The 20,497-nt window shown below is 38.5% G+C and overlaps 1 protein-coding gene across 4 annotated transcripts in view; it reads left to right on the top strand.

Annotated features, from left to right (window-relative positions):
- Positions 1–4,750: 4,750 nt before the first annotated feature.
- The window catches only part of Aifm1 (apoptosis inducing factor mitochondria associated 1), a 35,128-nt gene continuing 19,381 nt past the window's right edge, over positions 4,751–20,497 (top strand). Inside the window, exons 1-2 of one of the 4 annotated variants that reach the window (XM_026413809.2) lie at positions 4,751–4,961; positions 15,951–16,081. In XM_026413809.2, coding sequence (XP_026269594.1) covers positions 4,856–4,961; positions 15,951–16,081 — 237 coding nt within the window. In that variant the 5' untranslated portion in view covers positions 4,751–4,855. Of the gene's footprint in view, positions 4,962–14,415; positions 14,559–15,950; positions 16,082–20,497 lie in introns of those variants that run through there. The other 3 variants (XM_026413808.2, XM_026413807.2, XM_077793763.1) reach the window with 3 other exon arrangements.

The raw sequence follows: 20,497 nt of genomic DNA on the forward strand, positions 1-20,497 counted from the left end.
AAAGGTAGGGGTGGGGGTGGGGGGTCAGAGATACCTCTTTTACCTCCGGAGCAGCAGGCAGCTGCACCGCTCCTTCTTGGTCCACTATCTCTCCCCCAACACCAACACCACCACCAAACCTCGGAATGAAGGGATGCTCTGTCTTATTGAGTAAGCAGGTGCTCTGGCAGAGACCAAGGAGCCAGGGAGGGCGCTGCCAAGACACGCAGTGGGCTGCGTGTGGGGGGTGGGGGGGAGCGCAACTGAAAGAAGGGAGACAGGGGGCGCGGGTGTGCATGTGTAGGGGGTGTTACAGTTTCTGTCACAGACTTGCCAAATGTAGGGGGGCGCGTACCAGGCGCCAACCTCCCCTCATCACACCACGAGCACCCATCCTCTGAATGTTCAGGAGAGCGTTTCCCATTGGCTGCCGCAGTCGGTTGTGTTTGGCTGGCCAATAGGGAAGGTCCGCCACGGGAGTGGGACACACGGAGGATAGGAGAAGGGGGAGTTGGTGGTGGCCGCTCCAGAAAAAGGGGATTTTGTTTCTGGAGTTAGCCATTACAGGCCCAGGTGAGGGATCTTAGGACATGGCATAAATTCCACAGTGCCTTGCATTCGTGAGCCTTCCATATAACCATTAAACCTTCAGGATGGCAGAGTTTCAAGGAGAATTGCAAATCCCTAGGAGGGTTCACCACCCCCTCTGCAACTGAATGTACAACAAAGTGGTTGGGTCTAATTTGCCAGAAGCCTAGATTATGCTTGGAAGATGATAAATGAACACAACTTTCTTACGGTATTAGAGGGCAGCTTCCCAAAGCTTATTAATCATCATACGTTTTGGTCAAGACCCATATTCCCTCTTCCGAAAGTGATCTGCTGGTTCAGAATTTGTTTGAAATCAACTTTACCGAGGAACAATTTACATACAATAAAGTGCAACCATTTTATATTTGCTTTAAATACTCCTCCCTGTATTTCATAGGCTAAGGTGACAGTGACATATGCCAATAGCACCAAGATATAAGATATTGATAATGCCATCAAAGTCAGGGATTCAAGCTGCACACATGAGCTGACATCTTATTTGTGAATCTGAGCTGCAGGAAGAGACAAATATGACTATATCCATTCCCACCAAGAGGAAAAACAATTCAGTATCAGTGATATGTCTGTGAGCAAAGTGGAAGTGACTACTCAGTTATGTTCAAGTTACTCAAAATGGGGTCTTCTAGTTATTAAGTGTATTAACTGAGTTAGCAGATATATTTATAGCTAACCTCTATCATATATGTGGGTCACCCATTTCTAAAACCCTAGATCATATTATTCAACATTAAAACCATCCAGAGAAGGAATTAATCTTAGTTGGCTAATCCAAGGTCATCATCATGAATACCAATTACCATGCTACAGCATATCAATCATCATTGCACAGTATTTTGGTTTTTTTATTGCCTGATGTCCAGATAATAGTTTATAGAACATTCTCATCTGTATTAAAAGCTAATGCCCCTAGTGTTCTTTACCTATAAAAGAATAGCTGTAAACAGTAATGGAGAGATAACTATTAATTGGGAACATCATATACATATGGTGGAAAGAGTCTTTGCCAACTCATACCTAGAGTTAATGCTAACTTCCTAAGAAATATAAAAATAAGCATTATAACCACATAAGATTATTTAGATATATGCTTCTAGCAAAAACTTGTCACTGAGTCTACCTCTGTAAGACAGAAATTTTGATTTCTGGGAATATGGTATTTCAAAATGGGTTCTATAGCCAGGCAAGGTGGCAATAATCCCAACAACTTGGAAGGCCAACCTGGGAAACTTAGTGAGACCCTATATCAAAATAAAAAACAAAAAGGGATGGGTTGTGCTCACTGATAGAGTGCTCCTTGGTTCTGTCCCTAGTACTGCAAAAACAAAACAAAATGGGCTTCTTGTCCTAATAAAAAGTGTATGTTACTTGTGTGGGACAAGTCTTGGGGGGCTTTCACATAATATTTTTTTGGAATCAGTTTGATGGGCATTTTGCTATTTTATAAAGTAAAATATAGTTTTTAATTAAAAAGATAAGAAAACTACCTCATTGCACCTATTACAAAAACAAATGTGCTTTACAAATGCTTTTTGTTTTAGCTTTGGATCATTAAATTCTTTTAAATATATGTGGTTGTTTTCATGAGACCCTGATTGTCATGATTTCACAGTGTTTCCACCTTTTTTACCAACAGATGTGATCAACTCAATCAATTTATTATCATTTTATTATTATTTTGTTGCTGTTAAGAGATGGGGATCTCATTGTCCAGGCTGCCCCTAAATTCCTGGGCTCAAGCTATCTTCCTGCCTTAGCCTTCTAGGTATATTATAGGTATTAGAAATATCAATATACAACAATGTCTGTAAGGGTTTTTTTCTCTTTTTCTTTTTGGCAGCGCTGGGGATTGAACCCAAGGCCTTTCCAGCCCTCCTGTAAGCCCTTTAAAATATTAAATAACTATAAATAATTCCCTTATTCTGCTGTTGATGTTTTCAATATTTATTCCCTGAAGCATCTCTAGGTAAAATGTCACCCATTGACTGTACTTCTCAACAATGATCTACTCTTGCTGAATGGCTAAAGAAACTCTGGATCATTTCATCCAATAAAGATTGCTTCCAGGGTTAAAAACTTCTTAAGAATACAACACATTATGTAAAATTGTGGATGTGTAACCGACGTGATTCTGCAATCTGCATTTGGGATAAAATTGGGAGTTCATAACCCACTTCAATCTAATGTATGAAATATGATATGTCAAGAGCTTTGTAATGTTGTGAACAACCAATAAAAAAAGTTCTTACCATAAAAAGTAAATACATTAAATGTCAGGTATGTTGATTACCATGACTTAATCATTTTACAATGTAGAGATATATCAAAACATTACAGTGCATATCATAAATACATACAATTGTTATTTGTCAATTATCCCTTAATAAAGCTGAAAAAAAAACTTTTTAAAACAATACCTGTAATTTCATTTCCTATTCTCATTCCACTAAAAATTTAACTTCATCACCTCCAAAATTCGGAAACTCTTTTGCCAGTTCAACTCTCACCCCACCATACTTACCTGTCTTTATCACAACTCCCTAATGCAGTATGTACTGTCATTGTCTCACAAAAGTGTGCTGGGGGCTGGGGTTGTGGCTCAATGGTAGAGCGCTTGTCTAGCACATGTGAAGCACTGGGTTCCATCCTCAGCATCACATAAAAATAAATAAATGTCCAACTACAAAAATTCTCTCTCTCTCTCTCTCTCTATATATATATATATATACACACACACACACACACACACACACACACACACACATGCTGATTTTGTTTTTCATACCTCAAGGCCTGTTAATTTAACAAATAGCTTGGTGCTTGCTCTAAGACACTTTACAAGTATTGGTTCATTTAGTATTCCTAACACCCCGGTGAGATTGGTCTATGAGGAAAGTGAAGTCATTAAGTGATTTGCCCAAGTGGACCAGCCAGGATTCAATCTGGGTCCCTATGGATCCAAAGTTAACATGCTTAGCCAATAAACAATGTTACCTTTGGTCCCAACATATTCACCACCTGAAATATCATTTCTCTCCCTCCACTATTTGAAAGCTGCTATTCTTCCTTAAAGATACAGTTCAAATAACACTTTCGCATGACTTTTTTCCTTAGTGATTCCATCACAAGATCTTCTTCGTTGCTCTGGCACTGCACCAAATAGGATTATTACTTAAATGACCAGTATATGACATTTCCCCAACTAGACAGTTACCATTTTCAATACTTTTTATTTCCACTTAAGAGTCACTTTCATAGTTCAGTCCAAGAGACAAGTGCTCAAGGAACATGTTAAATTAATATGTAGCCCAAATCCTTGAAAAAGGGATATATTTCCTGGATACAGCCAAAAAAGTTATTTACGGTTTAGCTTACACTTAGCAGAGTCAAAATACCTACTTACAATCAGCCCCTCACTACTCCTCCCACAACTCAAAACTCCTCCTTAGGATTTAGGAAAGCACCGACTCTTTTACCAGCATCCTGCTCTCAAGCGCAGAAGCCATCATAGCAAGAGACTATCCACTGCTCCTACTCGGTGCCTAGAACATAAAAATGCACAGTATAAAAGTGGTAAGGGGACAGAGCGCGCATAACGATTACTAGTCCCAGAAACAGGCTGGGTGGAAAAGTGCCAGAAACTTGTAAAAGACGGAAGTACGTTCCAGATCTGGGAAGTCAGGGGTCCAGATTCGGACCCATGGAAAGACTGGAAGTGGACCACAGCAAGAGAATCCGGAAGGCTTAAGTACCTAGTAGCTTGTGGCCTAAGACGGAAAAACAATGCGGTTCAGGGGTCACACTTTGTGGGGTACTGTTATCAGTTCCCATCACCGATAGAGCGGCAATACCAGCCACAGCCGCCAGTCAAATGGCTCCACCGGTAGCTCCTTAAACAGTTCTCCAAATTCGCTCACCCCAACTCATTGCCACCAACTCGAAGAAACTTGCTAAGCCGAGCCAGAACCCGGGTCTTTGCAAAGCGTACGAGCACATAAACGCATGCGCAAATCCTATTACCTTGCGGACCAATCGCACTGCGATGCTGAGTGCTGCGCCTGCGCAGTAGGCCTCTGGTCGCAGTTCCCAGTTCCTGGCTCCGGCAGGCGGGCCTCACTGTCCAATGTCCACTGGCATCTGGGGGGAGGAGCCTGCGTAGTGTGCGTGTGAGAGGAGGGGGGAGGGGGCTCGGGCCCGTGGTGTTTGACCCGTTGGTCGGTGAGTGAGAGGAAAAGGAAGGAGGAGGTCTGGAGTAGCGGTTGCCGAAATGTTCCGGTGTGGAGGCCTTGCGGCGGGTGCTTTCAAGCAGAAATTGGTGCCCTTGGTGCGGACAGTGTGCGTCCGAAGCCCCAGACAGAGGAACCGGCTTCCAGGTGACTGACCCATCCCGGGCAAACCCCACCTCGACGTCCAAGGGCCTGGGTGTCATAGGCTTGGCTACCCATTCCTCACAATGTCCCCCCCCCCTCGAAAATCTTACACTCACTGTCGCATGGACTCCGAATTCGAGGGATACAAACCCTGAGTTTGCAAGCAGAGGAGTCGGCATAGCCTTGCCGACCTGACCTTCAAGAGATTTGAACCCCAGTAGTTGGCTTGAGGCCTTTTCTGCGGAGGGTTTGCTGTTTAGGGATTACAGAAAAACTGGGCATCTCATTGTCCACCGCTGCCTTCCTGCCACCCTCTCCTCGCCTTTTTAAAGCAATGAGGTCAAGTATACTGTGTCATGTACTAATGGTGAGACTTTCAGCAGGACATTAAAGTCATATGCACAAGTTTTCTGTAAATGGGGTTAATACCTGCTCTACCTTCCAACCCAGATGAGATCTATAGATTTGAATGCCCTGTGAAACAGAAACGGTCTAATGCAAGGTGTCAATCTGTTGTGCACCAGACACCAAGAGAACTGGCTCAAAATTAATTTGAGATGCCTGGTCAATGTAATTCTTGGTGGTCATTAATGCTTCAAAGAGAGTTTGCAGAACACATTGTGTTTGTCCTCCATGAAGTTGGATCATCAAACTTTTAGAGCTGGAAGGTTGTTTTTTTGTGTGTGTGTGTGGTAACATTCAACCTACTCATTTTATGGATAATAAATTGAGGCACAGAGGTGAAATTACTTGCCCAAGGTCACATAATTAATAGGTAGAGCTAAGGATAGTTTGCCAGTCTCTAGGCCCCTAATCCTCTACAGTCCTACTCTTCTTCCCTTTCTGAGGTTACAAAAAGTTAAGAATGAATTTGGTTCCTTTCGCATTAATTAGTCCATTATGATTCCAATATCCATTAATTTACCAGAGCATGGTTTACATCTGTCTGCTTATACAATCTCATGGAGATAATGAGGTGCATTTTTAATCAATAATATTTGAATGATAATCCCAGGGCATTTGCATTGACAAAATCAGAATTTATCATGGAGGCTTTTATATTGTGGAAACACCTTTTGGTTGATTTTTTTTTTTTTTTTGGTGGTGGTGCTGGGGATTGCACATGCTATAAGGCTTCTACCATTGAGCTATATCCCCAGGCCCCTTCTGGATGATTTAAAATTTAAAACATGGAAGCTATTTCCCTCAGATTTTTAAAGTCTTTACAAATCTGCATTTGAATAGTTTTTCCAGTTGCTGGGAGTCAGACATTTCCTGATAGGTGTATCGGGCATTATGACCCAGGGCATATTGCTTTTGGAACCTGCTTCCTTTTAAACTAATGCTCTGACCATGGGTGTCTTTTGCAGGGGTTTTGTGCATCAGAACGTTGGTATTCTATGTAAATTTCACACAGAAAGGTAAAGATAAGGTAAAGATTTTCATCAACACTAGCCTTTCCAGTGTGAATTTATTTGGCCTTTCTAATGTGAATTTATTTTGCTAAAACTCACAGCTTTAGCCATGCATATTGGGGCATGCCTGTAATCCCAATCCCTGGGAAGCCTGGGGTAAGAAAATCACAAGTTTGAGGCCAGCCTGAACAATTTAGGGAAACTTGCCACAAAAATAAATAAATAAATAAAATTAAAGGGGCTGAGGTAATAGCCCAGTTGTAGAGCATTTTCATGATGAAAGCCCTAGGTTCAATTCCCAGCATGATACACACACAAATAAAAGAATCTCAGCCTTTACCAGCATTCTGAAGTCTAACCAGAAGGATTTGCATTTGCAAAGTTCAATTGTTTTATTAAAGATATTTTAAGGGGTTGACAATATTTAGAACTGCTGATAAATATAGACTCAAATGTTTTTTCCATTTCATGGCTTCATTTGAAGGCAGTCTACTGTAGGAAAATTCTGAGTTCCTGACATATTCATCTATCTAATTGTACATACTTATTCTTTGTCCTTTGGGCATGCACCAGAGCATGATATAACTTGCCTTTAAAAATGGATGGGGGTAAGGTTACAATTTCAAAAAGAAATTATGATATTCTCATTTTAGGAATTAAGTCTGTTTTGTGGCTTGATTACCAACTGCTTTTAATCTGATTTCTTTTTCACATAGTAGCATTTGCTATATGTTTTTTCAGAGGTAGGCAAGGTTTATACACCACTTTCCCCTCTTCTCTGCCCCTCACCTAGTTCTTTGCCAGGTTGTTAGCAAATTTTCTTCTTTTTCTTTTTGATTTTATGTTTCTTGTGTCAGCAAACTTTAAGCCTGCCTTGAAACTATCTTATCTACATATACCATTGTCGGGTTCATTTCCATATCCATTATATGTTGCCTTTCACCTTAAAACCACAGTAGTAGTGCCATGCACATGCCTGTAACTCCAGCAGTCTGGGAGGCTGAGGCAGGAGGATTGTGAGTTCATAGCCAGCCTCAGCAATGGTGAGGCACTAAGCAACTCAGTGAGACCTTGTCTCTAAATAAAATATAAAAATAGGACTGTGGTAGTGGCTCATTGGTCGAGTGCCCCTGAGTTCAATCCCTGGTACCAAAAAAATAAATAAATGAATAAATAAACGAACAGTAGTAAGCTACTGTGTGCTATTTTTTGAATGTGCTGCCTCCTTCCAGAAATGATTAAAGGTAACTAATAGTCACAAGTCTATGTCTGCATTCAGCCCTGAGAAGCAGATGGGTTAGATAACAGATATTTTTTTCTGTTCTGTAACATTTTATCTGATAACCAAACATTGTGCTGCCCATGTGATCAAACTGCTCACCGACTCCCTGACCCTAAGTTCAAATGTTTAATATTTTTCTCTATTTGGAATCCTTCTCACCTCTTTAAAGAGGAAACTTGAATTCTTTGTGGGCTAGGATCTTAGCATTATGGACATTGCCAAATGATACTTTTTAAAGCCTAGGAGATGACTCTTCCTTCACTCTTTTTTTGCTTAGACAGGACTTTTCAGAAGAAAATCTTTTGCAAGTAAGCCTTTTCTATAACCAGTTAATAAGTTAGATTTTCTAGAATGTTTGTAACTTTTTAAGGGAGTAGCTGCATGTCTTAACATTCTTCTAGATCATGTTTCCAAAAGTTTCTGGGTCATATGAATTGATTGGAGGACAGAACCCAAACCTACTCCAGGAGAGACTCCTGGGAATGAGAATGAATGAATATCTCCAGGATAGAGTCCTAGATATAGTTCATATGATCAGAAAAGTTTGGGGAGTACTGTTTTGCATGAGCAGTGACTCTTTCCATTCTACTCCACTGCCCCAAGGTTTATAAAACCAAACTGAGCAACTCTGATGATTTGTGTCAAGCTCCTTTTCTCAGATTCAGAGTCATTTTTCCTCCTAAACTAAACACTACCTAAAGAGAAGGATTATGTCCTATCTATTCTTTTGCCCTCAGTGTCTTATACACTCTCTGGCACAGGGTAAATTCTCCATAGCTAAATGCTAGTTTTGTGGAAGACTTTGCAGAATAGAGTTAAATGTCTTTCTTTGTCATTGAAATAATTTTTCCTTTTGTGCCTTTCATCAGAGTGGTTCATACTATACTATAGTTATTACCACTCTGATTTTTCTGAAATTCTAGCAAAGTTGATACTTTAAAAGGCTGATAGTCACGTAATCATCCCATAATCATAGTAACTTGGGAGTCTGAGGCAGTAGAAGTACAAGTTCAAGGCCAACCTTAGCAACTTAGCAAGATCATGTCTCAAAAAAATGAAAAGGGCTGGGGATGTAGCTCAGTGTAAGTTTAATTCCTGTACCAAAAAAAAAAAAAGGATCAATAAACAAATAGTTGTCATACTCCTTAAAAGAAGCATCTAGCTAAAATTGGCGCTCATCTAGGCATGGTGGTGCATACCCGTAATTCTAGCAACTTGGGAGGCTGAGGCAGGAAGATGTCAAGTTTGAGGCCACTCTCAGCAATTTAGAAGGGCCCTAAGCAGTTTAGCGAGACCCTGTCTCAAAAAGTGCTGGGGATTTGGCTCATTGGTAAAGCACCCCTGGGGTCTATCCATGGTACCAACAAATAAATAAATAAATAGGCTCTCTCTGTAGGCTTGTCCTGCCCTCTGTTTTATTCATGTTAGAAAAATCAGTTTGACACTCAGGAATCAGGTCTCAAGAGCATATATAGACCTCTTAACCATTTGGAATTCCTAGGTGCCTCAGTGTGTAGATATGTTTCTGGAACAGGCCTTCAGGGAGTATGGAAAAATGGATTATGAAACCTACAGAAATGAGTTTGCTGGTTTAGGTACTGTTCTGATGCTAATCTGTGGTGTTTAAATTTTTTTAAATTTTTGCTAATTTATTAAACAACATGAAAGTAAATGGGATCTGGTTAAAAGAACATTGCAAATAATTTTTAAATGTTAAGTCAACATCAATTTCTATCTCCTTCCTTCATTTATTCATTCAACAAACATTTATTGAGGAAACACATGCTATGTATCATGTAGTGTTACACAGAACAAATTGGCTTATTGGAAATCAAACACTAAGTGTGCAGAAGAAAGCTCAACCTGTATATGTGCAGTCTAACTGCAGTTTTTCTTCTTCTTTTTCTCTTTTTGATACTGGGGATTGATCCCAGGGATGCTTTACCACTGAGCTATATTCCCAGTCCTTTTATTTTTTATTTTGAGACAGGGTCTCATTAAGTTGCTGGAGGTCTTACTAAATTGCCATCTGCCTCAGCCTGGGAGCTATAGTCACTGGGATTACAGGTTTATGTAACCACACCTAGCTTGACTGCAGAAAATTCCAAACAAGCAAACTAGTGCAATAATGAGAAGTCAAGAAGTAACTCCACTTTTCCCACTTTGGTAAGATAAGTGAAAAAGCATCTTTCAGTCATGATGGAAATTTTTCTAAAGTTTTGAAACTCTGGGGAGAGTGGTATAGCAGTACTTTCATGGGTAAAAGAAAATCAGAGAAGAATATAAACATCCATATAATACTTACCTTGGTACCTTTTACAAAATTAAAGTAATTTTGTAGTTATGTAAAAAGTTCTTTTAATGATAGTAGTGTATTATATTTCTTTTCAAGAAGTAGCTTAAATGTTAGCTTTTTAAAGTCAATTTACTTTTTTAGAGAGAGAGAATTTTAATATTTATTTTTTTAGTTATCAGCGGACATAACATCTTTGTTTGTATGTGGTGCTGAGGATCGAACCCAGGCTGCACGCATGCCAGGCGAGTGCGCTACCGCTTGAGCCACATCCCCAGCCCCAATTTACTTTTTTTAAAATATTTTTTTAGTTGTAGATAGACATAATTTGCCAGGGATCGAACCCAGTACCTCACACATGCTAGACAAGCACTCTACCACTGAGCCATAAACCTGGTCCCAAAGTCAATTTACTTTTACATATCTTCTTTACAGGGTAGATTGAAGCAAAACTGGAACTTTCCTCAATTTATGCTTTGTTTTATCAGTCCATGAAAAGCAAGCAAAAAAAAAACAGAATAAACGCAGCAGTGTTAAATTCAAGTTGTTATAGTATTTGTATTTAGTATCTTCTAGAAGGATAAACAGAATTTTTTAAAACAACATTTACGTTCTGGGCTAAAGATGGGAACCAAGCTTAATCACATGGAACTTTTTCTTGCCAGTTTCATTTTCTACCCAGTTATTCATTTCTACTTCTAAATCTTTATCATTTTTATGGGCATCTGAAAATCAAAAACTTGCCCAGATTAAGATAAGCTTCTCCCCTTTTCACATTTTTATTTTCATGATTTATTGTTATTTCCAAATATTAACCATTTATTTCATGTTGTGATGAAAGTTTCTAAAGCAGGTAAGAAATAAGAAGAGTAAAGAAAAATGCATTTCCTTTTCTAAGAGTGTAGATCCAGTGTCTCTATCTGTAATTCAGAAATCCCAATAGAACTGTCGGGGTTTTGTAACTCATTTGCAGGTCAGTATAAAACTTGACCTGAATTGGAGAGAGGCTACTATAATTGTGTGTGTGTGTGTGTGTGTGTGTGTGTGTGTGTGTGTTTGCTGGGGATTGAACCCAAGGCCTTGTGCATATGAGGCAAGCACTTTACCAATTGAGCTATGTCTCCAGCCCTACTTATAATTTTTTAAATCCCCATGTAGTGTAGTTAGTCATAGAAATATTAATGTGCTTGACTCTAGTTAGCTGCCTCTTACTGTGCCAGGTGTCACTACGTGGTAAGTGCGTTATATACTTAAGACCAATTTTGAGTGCCCAAGTATTTTAGATGAGAGACTGCAAATCTGTATTGGACTGGTTTTTACACCCCCCCCCCCATCCTGGCACTGTGAAAGCAAGAGGGAAAGTGCATTATGATGATGATGATGATGAAGAAGAAGAACTGGGGATTGAACTCAGGGGCACTCAACTGAACCACTGAGCCCCAGCCCCAGCCCTATTTTGTATTTTATTTAGAGACAGGATCTCACTGAGTTGCTTAGCACCTAGCCATTGCTGAGGCTGGCTTTGAACTCGTGATCCTCCTGTCTCAGCCTCCTGAGCCGCTGGGGGGAAAGCACCTTATTTTTAATCTCTGCAAGTACAGGTGAAATGCCACTACCAGAGCCCATTCTGTTTGTCTTTATGAATGTTTTCTCTGATATGTGGAAGCTAACCCACAATAAGCATAAGCAGGGAGAAATAGAAGTTTAGTGAAGTAGACAAAGGGGAATAAAGGAAAGGGATAGGGAATAGGAAAAAGAAAGACAGTGGAATAAAACTGACATAATTCTCCTGTGTTTATGTATGGATACACCACAGTGACTCTGCATTGTGTATATCCACAAGAAATTAATTTAAAAAAATATAAATAAATGGCAGAAATATCATAGAGGGATGGGGAAAGAGAAGGAGGAAGAGAGATGCCAGGGTCAGAATTAAAGAACCTAGTCAGGACTGGAGTGTATCCACCAGCATCTAGTAGTTTCAAGCCGTGGTGTCACCCACCCAGGGTCATCAGATATATTCATCTAGGAATTTGTAAGAAGGCAAATTCCTTTATTTTTAGGGTGTACTCTTCTGTTATTCCCAAATTATGTATGCAGTTAAACATAAATTCTTTGTCCTAGAATTCTAAGTAAAATTTGTTTGCCTTTCTTTTTTTATTTCTTTTTAGTTATACATGACAGTAGAGTATATTTTGACATATCATACATACATGGATTATAACTCCCCATTCTTTTGGCAGTACATGATGTGGAGTTACACTGGTCCATTATTCATATATGAACATAGGAAAGTTATATCCAATACATCCCACTGTCTTTCCTAGCCCCCTCCCCATCCCTTCCCTTCATTCCCCTTTGTCTACTCCACTGAACTTCTATACTTCCCCTCCCTACCCTCCTTTATTATGGATTAGCATGTACATATCAGAGAACATTTCTGCCTTTGGTTTTTTGGGACTGGCTTATTTCACTTAGCATAATATTCTCCATTTCCAGTCTTAGAAATGCAAATTCTTTAGGTCCATCCCACACCTAGAATTAGAAATACTGGGAGTAGTGCCTGACCAGCTACTATTTTTTTGGGGGGGGGAATACCAGGAATTGAACTCAGGGGCACTTGACCAGTGAGCCACAACCCCAGCCCTGAGTTGCTTAGTGCTTTACTAAGTTGCTGAGACTAGATTTGAACTCACGATTCTTCTGTCTCAGCCTCCTCCCAAGCCACTGGAATTACAGGTGTGTGCCACTGCACCCGGCTCCAACTACTTTTTAACAAACCTTCTAGGGGATTCTAACACACTTTAAAGTTTGAGAAGCATTATTCTAGATTAAAGTTTGCAAACTACAATTATAGGCCAAACTTGGTCTATGGCCTCCTGCTTTTTGTATGCCTCACAAGCTAAAAATGGTTTTAACATTTTTAAAATGACAAAAAAATATGAAATACTATTTTGTGGCACATAAAATTATGTAAAATTCAACTTTTAATGTCCATAAATAAAATTTTATTGGAATACAGTCATGCCATTCATTTATGTGTTGTTCATGGCTGCTTTTATGCATCATCAGCAAAATTAAATAGTTATAGCAGAGACGAAACAGCCCACAAAGCTGAAAACATTTACTATTTGGTCCTTACAGGAAAAAAAAATGCTGTTCTAGGTCAATAGTCAGCAGCCATGAGGGATGGCACAAACAAAGAAGGTACTGAGACCTTCCTTCATCTGAAAATGTCAGCATCCCCCTGGAGAAAGAAATCTATGAAAGACTTACATTTCCATGTGTGAGTGTTATGATGATCATCAGATCATTACATAGCTCTATGTACTACATCAGAATAACCTTGTATTATTTTGGAGGAGCAGGAGCCAGATCATTGGTGGACATTTTAAATTTTGTCATTTGGGAAAATATTTCGTAGTCTAAAATTCTTCAGTTCCTTTGGGGAGATAAATTCACTTATGAAAATTTTTTTTCTGATTTTGTTCTGAGTTTTAACATTTCTTTCTTCTAAGACACATTACCTTTCATGCCAGACTGAACTGTGTCCTAAGTTGTTTTGCAGTGTTTAATTTGTGTGGGGTTTGAGCTATTTAGATTACTCCCGAAATGTCCCAAGTAGCTTGTAGTTAACTTTGTGTGCAGTTGGTCATCTGTTTCCACAGGTTCCATATCCACAGATTCAACCAATCATAGATCAAAAATGTTTTTTTTCAAAGTTGCTTCTGTGCTGAATATGTTTAGGCTGATTTCTTGTCATTATTCCCTAAATAATTTAGTATAACAACTATTTACATTAAGTTTTATTAGTAATCTGGAGATGATTTAAAGTATAAAAGGGGATGTATATAGGTTATATGCAAACACCATGTCATTCTATATAAGGGACTTGAGCATCCACAGATTTTGGTATCTTCCAGGGGTCCTGGAACCAATCCTCTTCTCCTATAGATACCAAGAGATGACTATATCTACCCAATCAGTCATCTCTGTGTGTTTTCTTCATTTATGGTGAATATGTAAAGGGAGAAGTATTTGATGAACTGCTTATATGTTTTTAATGAACTTTTCTGGAAGTTATCAATTTCCTCATTGGGCAGCATTAAATTGTCTCTCAAAAACTCCAACACCTTGGGGGCTGGAGTTGGGGCTCAGTGGTAGAGCGCTTGCCTAGCACATATGAGGCACTCAGTTCGATCCTCACTACCACATAAAAATAAATAAATAATGGTATTTAAAAAACTTCAACAACTTAAGAATGTACATTTCAGATATCTGTAATATTTATGTGTACATTTTTAATTTTTTTTTTTTTGGTCATTGAACATTAAACACCATGCAGTGCAATGTGTAGTAAGTCTTTACATCTACAATGCATTGACATTTAATCAAATCATAAACATGTATTAACTGTTTTATTTTTGTGTGTGTGTATGTGTGTCTTAATAAATTGTGTTCCTTTAGGCAACTTGATCCAGCGATGGCATGTTCCACTAGAACTCCAGATGACAAGACAAATGGCTAGCTCTGGTGCATCAGGGGGCAAAATCGATAATTCTGTGTTAGTCCTTATTGTGGGCTTATCAACAATAGGAGCTGGTGCATATGTAAGTAGAAAAGCAGCTTGTGTAGAGAAGCTGCCAATCAGCTCCCATTTATAGATTCAGTACTACTCTGCTTTAAAACTTTTGCAACTAATTCTCCTTTCTCCTTTTGGAAAATTTTTCAAAAAGCCTTCTTTAAAGTGCCTACTGTCTAATATCCTATTGAGCCAATGTGGAAATGACTGAAATTTTATTTCATGTTGATTGATGATCTTCATTCTTTTCACTTGTCTTTTTACTCGTTATTTGAAAGCCACTGTTTTCTTAGGTTTGACTAACCTGAAAATTGTACCTGTTCTCTTGGATATAACATACTAACCTATGAATAAAGCAAAAATTCATTGCAGCTCCTTAGCACAATATTTGATTTTGATACATTTATCAAATATTTTATTTTTCCTCACTTTGCGATTGACACTTAAAAAAAAAAACAGCAACAGCCTTTCAATCAAAAATATGCATTACTAAAAAGAAAACTATCCCTGAATCTTACCCAAAGACTAAATTTTAGAAGCAGGCCTAGTATCTTCAATTTTAGAGTGGAGTTTGTGTGAGGTGAGAAATATGGTGTTTAATTGCTATGTAGTATTAGCACAATTATATCTCCTTAAATGAACTCTAATCAGCTTAGTGGGTCACAAAGGAATTATTCTGTGGGTGTTTGTTTTTTTTTTTTAAACTTGGCAGGGTTTACTGTGACTAAGCAGATCAGTCTAAAGTTGGATCCTGTAAGGTTGAGTGAACCAATTCAGGTATCACCCACTAAAACACTTGATTGAAGAGAGCTGTTTGTTTTACTATGAGTGAATGGTTGGAAACCATTGCCATATTAGTTCTTTCTCATTGGCAAGACAGCAAATTTATCTTTGTTCCTTGGTCACTAATTTTTAAAAAAGGGACAGCTGGGTACAGTGGCACAATCTCAGCAACTTGAAAGGCTGAGGCGGGAGGATCACAAGTTCAAGGCCAACCTCAGCAACTTAGTAAGGCCCTGTCTCAAAAATAAAAAGGAGAGGGACTGAGGATGTGACTCAGTGGTAAAGCACCTCTGGGTTCAATCCCGGGCACCAAAATAAAAAAGGAAGGGGACATGAAAATTATTTGAAGTTGCCTTTGTCCTCCTATCTGACCTGACTCCCAAATGCACAAGAAGAGTAGCCAGCCCTGCCAGTTGTAAGTCAAATCAGTAAGAAATAGGTGAGATCTGTCTGATAACGTTTTGATGAAAGATAATATTCTCCTCCAATCCTGGTACAGCATTTTTAAATTTTTTCTTTTTTAGCACAGAATAATCAAAAAATGCTTCCCTGCCTTTGTACTGAATATTTCTTCATTAATACTTAGTGCCTTTTCTATTTCCTTTTGTTTCTTTCCTGGCCTTATCTTTACCTACAGTTGTGCAGTGTCATCACCTAGGATCCCCTTCTAGATCACTAGCGTCTGCAGGTGCTTCTGGGAAAGATGGCAGCAGCCTAGTATACTTCTTAATTGTAGGAGCAACAGTCACTGGGGCAGGAGTTTATTATGTAAGATGCTTACACTAAAATATATTTGGGGGTATGGTGGGTGAGACCATGGCACTAATGAAAACTTGATTCATTAGACTATAGTAAAATATTCACAGCATGTGCTTTCTCTAGGCATTTATTAAAGGGACATTGTCAGTCACTAGAGAGTCCTCAAATTACATTTTTTAAACTGTTGAAGTCCTCCTATATAGATCTAAAACCATCAATTTAAAGCCAAATCCTCATCATCAACACTTTGTTTGAAACTTTTTCCAATTTCATACCTATTTTTATCACTAAATTATATTGTGCTTTAGTGCTGCATGTGTAACAAGAGTCATGAAGTTAATAAGCAAATAAAGTTAACTTGAGAACCATCCTTTTTGGATTATTTTAGGTAAAATGTAATTTTTGTGGTTTGTGGAAAATTATCAACTCGACTGAAAAGGCATTTTATTGAATGCTTCTGAGGAGGGCCAAAAAGCCAAAGAAATTGCAGTATTCTCCCCACCCATCCACAGCTTCTACTTCCAAGTAAATGCATTTGGCAGTGTCCCTTTTGTAATCTCTAATTTGGTCAAACTAGTGGATAAAGTGATACACGCTAACATATTCATATAGATTGCTTTCCTAAATGCCTCTTGTTCATCATTCAGATACTACCCTCTGTCTGAGCCTTTACTTTTCCATTTCACGTCTCTCTCAGCTTTTCCCATTGGTTCAACCCCATTCATTCAAAAATAGATTTGAAGTGTTTGCAACAGATGTGTGTGTTTATAATAATTTAAACCCATTAAACCTTTGGTTTGTTGCCTTACCAGAGTTGGATGCCTCCACAGAGTTGACCATGCAAATTTTCTTGCTGTCAAGCCATGAGACAGGGTCATCACTGTTGTTTTTCCTGTCTTAGAAATAGCAAAGAAACATGAGTTCCTCTCAAGCCATTCAGTTAAATGCCTCATCTCCCTCTGTGTTTATCCAACACTGGTGGTAATAAAACTATGATATTATAGTAGATCCAGGTTAAATGATAAGCTCTTGTCTACCTACAGCTGTTATCAAACTACTTTGTACACTGTTGTTTAATTTTTTTATCCAATACTGGGGATTTAACCCAGGGGTGCTATACCTCCAGCTCTTTTTATTTTATTTTGAGACAGGGTCTCACCAGTTGCTGAGGCTGGCCTCAAACTTGTGATTCTCCTGCTTCAGCTTCCTGAGTAATTGATATTTTAGCTTTTTTTAAAAAAAATCTTCATTTTGTTAATTTATTTTTATGTGGTGCTGAGGATCGAACCCAGTGCCTCACATGTACGAGACAAGTGCTCTGCCACTGAGCCACAACCCCAGCCCCAGCATTTTAGCTTTTAAATGTGTTGAAACCTTGATGTGAGGTGACTTGGATTTTCTTCTCTGAAATTGTTATTAGTCTCAAGAGAAATGTTAACTTAAAATTAGAGCCTGGATTTGGTGAGATGTGGCTGTAAGTTGTTTAGTGTTTGTATTAGATTCTCAGACTACCATAACAAAACACCACAGACTGCATGGCTTAAACAACAGAAGTTTATTTTCTCATAGTTCTGAAGACTGGAAAGTGCAAGATCCTGGTCAGTCAGGGTTCAGTTTCTGGTAAGGGCTCTCTCCATGGATTGCAGACAGCCACCTTTTTGCTGTGTCCTTACATGGTGGAAAGCAAGTTAGGTAGTTTTGTTGTGTCTGTGTTCTCTCCCCCATCCCCCCCCCCCACCATACTAGGATTGAATCCAGGGGCACTCTAACTGAGCTACATCCCCAGCTCTTTTTATTTTGAGGCAGGGTCTTGCTGATTTCCTGGGGCTGGCCTTGAACTTGGCAATCCTCCTCCGTCAGCCTCACTAGTCACTAGGATCAGAGGCCTATGCAGGGCTCTTCTCTTCTTATAAAGGCACCAGCCCTAAAGGATTAGGGCCCACTATTATGGCTTCATTTAACCTCCATCATTTCCCAAAAGCCCCATGTCTACATACTGTCACATTGGAGGTTAGGATTTCAGAGTGTGAATTGGGGAGAGGACACAAACTTCCAGTACTTAACTATTCCTTCATAACTTTTCTCTCATTTGAGGAAATGTTCCTAATTTGAATATAATCACTACTTTAGCAATTCCTTTATCAAAAGCTCTTTACTATCTTTCCACTTTACCCACACACACACACAAAGAAGGGAGCTTTTTAAAAACTTTCACCATGTTCCACAGTAAAAAAATGCATTTTGGTCTTACAGCTCAACCTATATAGCTACAAATACATAAAACTGAAAGTTTCGAGCAATGATACTTTTACTAGATGTGATATGCTCTGATGTTTTCCCTAATGCTGGCTGGTGGTAACCTATAGACTGATTTAACAGCCCTCTAATGGGTTGCAACCACACAATCTGAGAAACTTTGGTTTTGAACAGCATTTCTGCTGCCTAGATGTAAACATGAGCTTCTGATTGGCATCCACATGAGAGCATTTCTTCCTCTTGCTGGTGATTTTCTCTAGGACCACAGGTAGATCCCCTAGTCTCAGTCAGCTATAGCCAAAATGGCATTTAGAATATTTAATGAAATTGAGTATTTGGGCCTTTGCCATTATTCAACTGACAGGAGCACATTGCCTCATCCAAAACATGTCCTGTTTGGTTCCAAATCTGCTTAAGACAAACAGCACCATATTCATCTTTTTAGAAAGGTTTTCCCCACTAATACTTTTCACAAATTTATAGTATTTCTTAACCCAACATGTATTTATGTCACTAATTAGAAATCTGTGCAAAGTGGGACTGTAGAAACCCTTGGGGGAAAGGTAAATTTTTATTTGGTATGCCTGTAAGCTTATTTATATTCTTATACGTTTAGCTTAAAAGCTGATATGCGTACACATATAACCTCATTCTTGCCCTTTCCCTACTAAATATCTGTTTCTTGCTCTGCTCTTCCCTTCATGTGTGAAGCCATTAGGAGGTATGAGCCAGGCTTAGGCCATTTTCGGCTGTCGTTCCCAGTATGAACATGGCCCTAGTTTATTTATCCATTCATTCATGTTGACTAGATTAAACCATCTTTTGGTAAAAGTCTTTTTTTTTTTTTTGATGCTGTGAATTGAACTCTTGGCTTGTTCATACTAAGTATGTGTTCTACCTCTAAACTACATCCCTGGCCCAAAAGCCTCTTTCCTAAATAGAAAAAAAAAATTTAAATATGGATAAATACTGGACTTGTATATACATAGTAACCTGATGCCAAGATTAAAAAAAAAAAAAAACTCTTCCTTCCTGAAATTAATGTTAATTGAATTCAGTTCACTTATTTGATGAATTTAGTGGTAAATTGAAAGAATACCCATTGTCTTTTAACATATAGTAGTTTCTACTCCATCTGTCTCATGTTAATTTGTTTCAGATTGATGAATGTTAAACTCAACTCTTAGGGTCCAGATTCCCCAGTTGTAATATGTCACTTAATGGGCTGCTCTGCTTACTCTAATTAATTACAGAAGTAATTAATTAATTAATCTGGGGTTTCTTTTGACATGTGGTCATTTAAATTCCTGTTCTTGCCTACCACTTTTTAAAAAGTCACTATTAGAGCTGGGATATGTACTTTAGTCATAGAATGCTTACCTAGTGTGTGCAGGGCTCCAGGTTTAATCCTCAGTACCAATATATATATTAAAATTTTAAAAATAAACAAAAAGTCACTAATAGGTGTGTGTCATAAAATGAACAACCAATAATAACAAAACCTAATCATAATACCAAGATATCCTTCTTCAGTATGAAAGGGTAGAAAACGTAGTATGTTTGATACAAGTATTTAGGCAAGGTGTTTGAACCTTCATAATATATGTGTGTAGTCTTGCCTCATCAGTTTAGGAAAAGGACAGGCTGTTGAGGGAAAGATGAGTTACTCTATAAGAATAGGACACAGGTGGCCACATATCCAAGCAATTATCTGAGTACCTTAGCAAAACCTGGAATAGGTCTACCAAGAAATTTTTATTTCCCAACTTCGGCTTGAGACCATGTAGATTGACTTCATAGCCAGTGTCCAGCAATAGCCCAGAGCCCTATTCTATACTGATATAAACATTAGCCCTTTCTAGCACTTACTAGTATGAATTATTTTTTTCTTTATCTGTACCTTCAGAATTAAATATCATGAGAGTTTTTTACAGAGAGCCTCAGAAAATCTGAAACTGGTGTATTTCCATTTGATTTTGAATAGTCTTGATTTAATTTTTGAATAGTCTTCATTTAATTTTGAATACACCAAATGTGTGTATATCCATATTTTTAAAGAATTTTGCCTCAGTAATATTAATATAGAGGAACTAGCCTCATGTAGACAAAAGCTTCTCATTTAATTGAAAGATGATATTCCTTGTGGTTTGAGTTAGCTGTATGCTGAAA

The sequence above is a fragment of the Urocitellus parryii genome, chromosome X, assembly GCF_045843805.1.
Source record: "Urocitellus parryii isolate mUroPar1 chromosome X, mUroPar1.hap1, whole genome shotgun sequence".
Lineage (NCBI taxonomy): Eukaryota > Metazoa > Chordata > Mammalia > Rodentia > Sciuridae > Urocitellus > Urocitellus parryii.